Genomic DNA, 5259 nt, shown 5'->3' on the forward strand with positions numbered 1-5259 from the left:
GTCAAATGGCCTACTTTGTTGGGAGAAGTGGGTCGGGGAGGGAGGCCTGGCGAGGGGCCCAGGGCACCGCAGCTCAGTGAGCCAGAAGTCAGCCACCACCCTCCCATTTTCAGCATGGACAGTCTGGCGTTGGCCAGTACTGGAGCAGTGTGAGACCACACTGGGTGACCCAGGTTCACACTTGGTACAGACAAATGGGCTGTCCTGGGGAGAGCTGAATGGACAGGCCTGGAGCCACCGGGGGAAGTGGCCAGCTTTGTCCCAGCACTAATCTCTGCTTTATCTACTGAGCTTGAACTAGGGGATGGGAGGGGCAGGAATCCTGCCTATTTCCTACAGGTGGGGGCTCTGCTTGGGGAAAATGGCAGAAACATCCAGAGTCAACTCATCCCAAAGGGGCCTATTGGCACCCTTTTTCTCAGAGCCTCAGCCTTCTGGGCCCTAATCCTGCTTAGAACAGGAAATTGGAACCAGAGGGTAGAAGGAGAGGAAGCCCCCTCAGATTAACCCCTCTGGTAGACACACATACCCTCCACATGGTTCTTGTTAAGGAGAAGCAGGCGGGAGCCTTCTTCATCCCAGAGCTTGTGTGTACCTTGTTCTGAGGGCCAAAAAAGAGGCTCTCTGCCTTGGGGACACTCAGGCTGAGTGTGGCAAGGACACCTTACAAAAGTGTGTTTTGTATGAAAACATCAGCCCTCTGCCAGCAGGTGAAAGGAGAGAAAGGGAGGACACTCGTGTTCACTGACGGTCGCTCCTGCCTCGTGCCTGCTGCGGCAGTCCCTAAGGGCCTGTGCAGCTGCCCTTACACTGAGCAGAGCCAGTTGGTGGGAGCAGGCTGGGAGTTGGAGATGAACGTGAAGGGCTGCCATCCTGCCCCAGGTCCATGCCCCTCCTGTCACAAACCGCTGCTCCTGTGGCGGCAGCTGGAGCAGAAAGGGGGCTGGCCATTCCCAGGAGCCTGCAGGAGGGGCCACACACCCTGGACAGGCCTGATGCCACAGCATCACCCTGGGATTGCAGCACTGGCAGGGTGTCCACACTGGCCACCTCAATGCCCCCCACCCTTTGCTTTCCCCCGAAAGCAAAAATTCTTCAGGGGACCCACCGTCATCTGCTGGAGGTCCCGGGAGAGCTGGAAGAGCCCCAGCCAAGATCCGAGGGTGGCCATGCCTCATTCCTTAAGCAGGTGCCATCCAGAGGCCAGCAGGAAGGGCAGGGCTTGGGCCCATGTCTCCCTGGGAAAATGGCATGGGGGGGGGGCACGGGCCCCTCTCAGCTCCGACTCTGAGAAGCAGCATCCTTCACCGCCCAGCAGAGCCCAGGACTCCCAACGAGGCAGGGGTCTCCGACAGCCAGGCTGAGCATCCTGGGGCCCTGCCTGCAATGGGGGTGCAACCCCAGCACTGCACAGACACTTGGGGGAGAGGAACCCAGGCCAGCCTCTTCCAGGAACCACCTCAGCCTGCATGGAGGGAGAAACCGAATCCATCTCCTTGGGCCAAGGCCACGGCCGCCTCTGTTTCCGCGTCTGTTCAGCCTTTGGTTTTTTTCTTTAAATGGAGGTTCTTGTAACGGAGAAGGTCTCTCTACCACTAAAGAGGAGGAGGCCAAGGCGGCAAGGCCCCTGTGGTGTTATGTGGGGCAGAGCAAGAACCCTGAAAAGGAGGAGTGGATATACTCAGTGGAGTAGAGGCCGTTGGCCTGGTCCGACGGCATCTGCACCCAGACCTGGTCGTTGGGCCGCAGCTGGAGCACAGCCCCGCCAGATGCCTGGTCCAGGTAGCCCTTCTTGTATTCATCGTAGGTGTATGTTGCTGGCACGTTGTTCTTGTACAGGGCCACCCACACGTTGGTGCCCTTGACGTGCACGTGGTAAGCAAAGTAGTAGACCCCGCCCACAGGGCAGGTGAAGATGCCAGTGGCTGGGTTGTAGCCACTGTGGCCATTGTAGAGAGTCCGGTCAAATTTAACAGGCATGCCGGAGGCGGGAAAGGGCGAAGTGAGCACAGCGGTGAAGGCAGGCGTTGTGTGGGCCGACAGCTCGCCCAGCCCAAACTGTGGCTTGCCCCCCTTGCCCAGCACAGCGCCCTCCACTCCACCATTGGGCAGGTGCAGGCCGGCGATGCCAGTCTCATCAAAGGCCCCGGGGGCTCCAGGGGGACCAGGTGGCCCGGGAGGCCCAGGAGGGCCAGTGAGTCCTGGGGAACCGGGGACCCCAGGAGGCCCTGTAGGCCCAGCCACTCCGGGTTCCCCCACTTTCCCCTCTCCAGGGGGTCCTGGCAAGCCCGGTTCACCCTTCAGGCCTGGCAGTCCCTGGGGCCCAATAGGACCTGCTGGGCCCTGGAGACCTGGGATTCCTGAGGGGCCCCTCAGGCCGGGCTGCCCAGGAAGCCCCAAGTCACCCTTCTGCCCCAAGGCTCCTGCCACCCCTGGTCCCCCAGGGCGGCCTGTGAAACCAGGCTCACCTTTGGGCCCAGTAGGTCCAGGGGGTCCATGGGCCCCAGGAAGTCCTCTCTCTCCTGGGAGCCCAGGTTTCCCAGCCAGGCCACTAGGCCCCTGGTCACCCCGAATACCAGGCACTCCTGGGGGTCCTCCAGGCCCTGCCTCCCCCTTGGGCCCAGGGGGCCCCCGTCTGCCAGGGAGCCCTGCAGACCCTGGAAGTCCTGGGGGGCCCCCAAGGCCTTGTGGGCCCTGCTCCCCTGGCTCCCCATCCTCACCTGGCTCACCCCTATCCCCCAAGAGTCCTGGGACCCCAGCTGGACCCCTGTCCCCCTTAGGGCCTGGCAGTCCTGGCACCCCATAGCCAGTGGGGCCTATCAGGCCAGGGGGGCCCCGGGTTCCTGGTTCCCCTTTGGCCCCTGCTGGGCCCTGTGGCCCTGGTATCCCTGCCGCCCCTGGTATCCCCACACCATCCACACCTGGGGGCCCTTTTGGGCCCAGAGGCCCTGGTTCCCCCCTGGGTCCTGGCACTCCAGGAGGCCCCGACTCACCCTTATCTCCTGGGGCCCCAGGAAGCCCATCCAAACCCGGTTTGCCCAAGCCAGCTGGACCAGGGAGGCCAGGTGGTCCAGGGGCACCTCCCTGCCCTGGGGCCCCAGGTAGCCCTGGCTGGCCTACTCCATTATCCCCCTTGAGGCCTCGATCACCTGGGGGCCCAGGCTCCCCCTGGGGCCCTGGCTCCCCTCCGAATCCTGGGGGCCCTGGCACTCCTTGGGGGCCTGGCTTCCCAGGGACAGCAATGCCTGAGGGTCCAGGGAGGCCAGGCGGTCCTGGGGGGCCCCGGAGGCCCTGGTCCCCTCGTATCCCCGGCTCTCCCCGAAGCCCTGGCTGCCCTGGTGGTCCGGCCTTGCCCGGGAGCCCCGGGGGACCAGCCTTGCCCATCCGGGAGAAGCCAGGGGGCCCAGCAGGGCCAGGCTGTCCATGTAGCCCTGGCTTTCCAGTGCCTGGTTTTCCTGGGAAGCCAGGAGGGCCAGGGGGCCCCCGAGGCCCAGGCTTCCCAGGTGGACCAGGCTCGCCTTTCAGGTCCATTGGCAGCAACGGTAGAGGCATTTCTGAGGGAGAGAGAGAGAAGGGGCAGTCAGGGGCCTGGCCAGTGGAAACGGTTGGACCCTTCTACCCACTCCCCCATGGGGTACACTACATCTGCTCATAAAGGCCACACCCCGTCTCCCCTTCGTGTGTACATGGATGATGGAGTTTAGGGATGGTCCAGTGGCCACCTTGGGGGCTCCTAGCACCCAACCTACCCAGGTCTCGATCCTTCCCAAAAACTTGGGTGACTCTCATCCCCGCAAGACCTGGAGGGGGAGAAATGGCCGCCAGGTGGCGCCAGCAGCCCTCCTTAGAACCAGTTGCAGCGGGGCGCCCCTACTTCCGTCCCTCCCCCTCCCCACCCCACCTGAAGATCACCTCTGCCAGCCGCCTACTTCCGGCCCCTCGGAGAGCCGAATCCCCAGACCGGCGTCAGGAAGAAAAGGGAAGTGGAGAAGGTCTCTCTGGTGGAGACGGAGGGGCTGTGGCTGAGGGCCAGGGAGGAGCCGGTGGGTGTCAGGAGCTGTCTGAGGCCCTGCGGGGCGGGGAGGCGCTCACCCAGGTACTGGCCCTTGCCCTCGCGGAAGGGCGGCCCCACGGGTCCTTTGTGCATGGGCTGCACGTACTTCACCGGCGCGTAGCCCGCTGCCCCGCCGGCCCCGCCTCCGGTAGCCGCCCGCGGTCCGCACCCCAGCAGCAGCAGCGACAGCAGTGGCAGCAGCGAAGATAGGGGCGTCAGAGCCCCCCGCATGGCGTCCGCGGGCGTGCTGCAGTGAAGAACCGAGACGGGCCATCGAGCCAGCCCCCGGGTGGCTTAGCACCAGACCCAGGGGCTCACAAAAAGATCAGAATGTACACCTTCCAGAGCACCCATCTGACCTCGGCACACCCCTGCTAAAAACCCTTTGATAACACCCACTACCATGTGCTGGGCTGGCTTTCTGCCAGGTACTGGGCTGAGTGCTCCAGAGACAGGAACTCACTTAATGCTCTCAATACTTTAACAAGTTATTATTATAGTCATCCCCATTTTCCAGATGACAAAACTAAAGCAAAGGTCAGCAGAACTGGGGGCTAAGGTCTGTCTGACTTCACATTATGTTGATGGTGCCCTTCTGGGGCTCCCCTCTGCCTTCAGGATCCTCTGTGGTGTCTGGCATGGCATTCAAGACCCTTTTAAATCTAGTCTGTGCCTGTGGCTCCGACCCTATCACCTACCACCCCTGTCTCTCCTCCTCCTCTCCACCATACCTTTGCCCCAGACATGAGGCAGCCTCGCACTTCTGGGCCTTTGCCCCTGCTGTTTCTCCACCTGCGATGTTCTTTCAATTTCCTACTCATCCTTTAAGGCCTTTGGGAAGCCGTCACCCCTTCTTCTATAAAGTTAACCCCTCACTCCTTTGCGTCCTAACCTAGCCCTGTCACAGCACTTAGCTCAGCTCTGAGAACAAGGCCTGTCCAACAAGATGTGGACACCCAGCCTGCGTTTTCCACTCGCCAGCTAGAGTTTCCACTCTGTGAACCTCACTTTCCTCATGGGACAAGATGTCCACACAAAAACACATACCCAAACGTTCATGGCGACATTATTCATAACAGCCACAAAGTAGAAATAGCACAGATGTGCACTGGACAGATGATGGCATGACCATACGACGGAGTATTATTCAGCAATAAAAGTAAAATACTGCTACGTGTCACATTACAGGAAAACCCTGACAACAT

The 5259-nt window shown here is 61.6% G+C and overlaps 1 protein-coding gene across 1 annotated transcript; it reads right to left on the reverse strand.

The window, feature by feature from the left end:
• Positions 1 to 809: 809 nt before the first annotated feature.
• Positions 810 to 4294, reverse strand: COL8A2 (collagen type VIII alpha 2 chain). The gene is made up of 2 exons (XM_030327677.1): positions 4093 to 4294; positions 810 to 3554 (listed from the first exon to the last, which is right to left on the reverse strand). Exons 1-2 carry the CDS (start codon positions 4283 to 4285, stop codon positions 1636 to 1638), a joined length of 2112 nt encoding a protein of 703 aa, XP_030183537.1. The 5' UTR covers positions 4286 to 4294; the 3' UTR covers positions 810 to 1635.
• Positions 4295 to 5259: the final 965 nt, after the last annotated feature.

The sequence above is a fragment of the Lynx canadensis genome, chromosome C1, assembly GCF_007474595.2.
Source record: "Lynx canadensis isolate LIC74 chromosome C1, mLynCan4.pri.v2, whole genome shotgun sequence".
NCBI classification, from domain to species: domain Eukaryota; kingdom Metazoa; phylum Chordata; class Mammalia; order Carnivora; family Felidae; genus Lynx; species Lynx canadensis.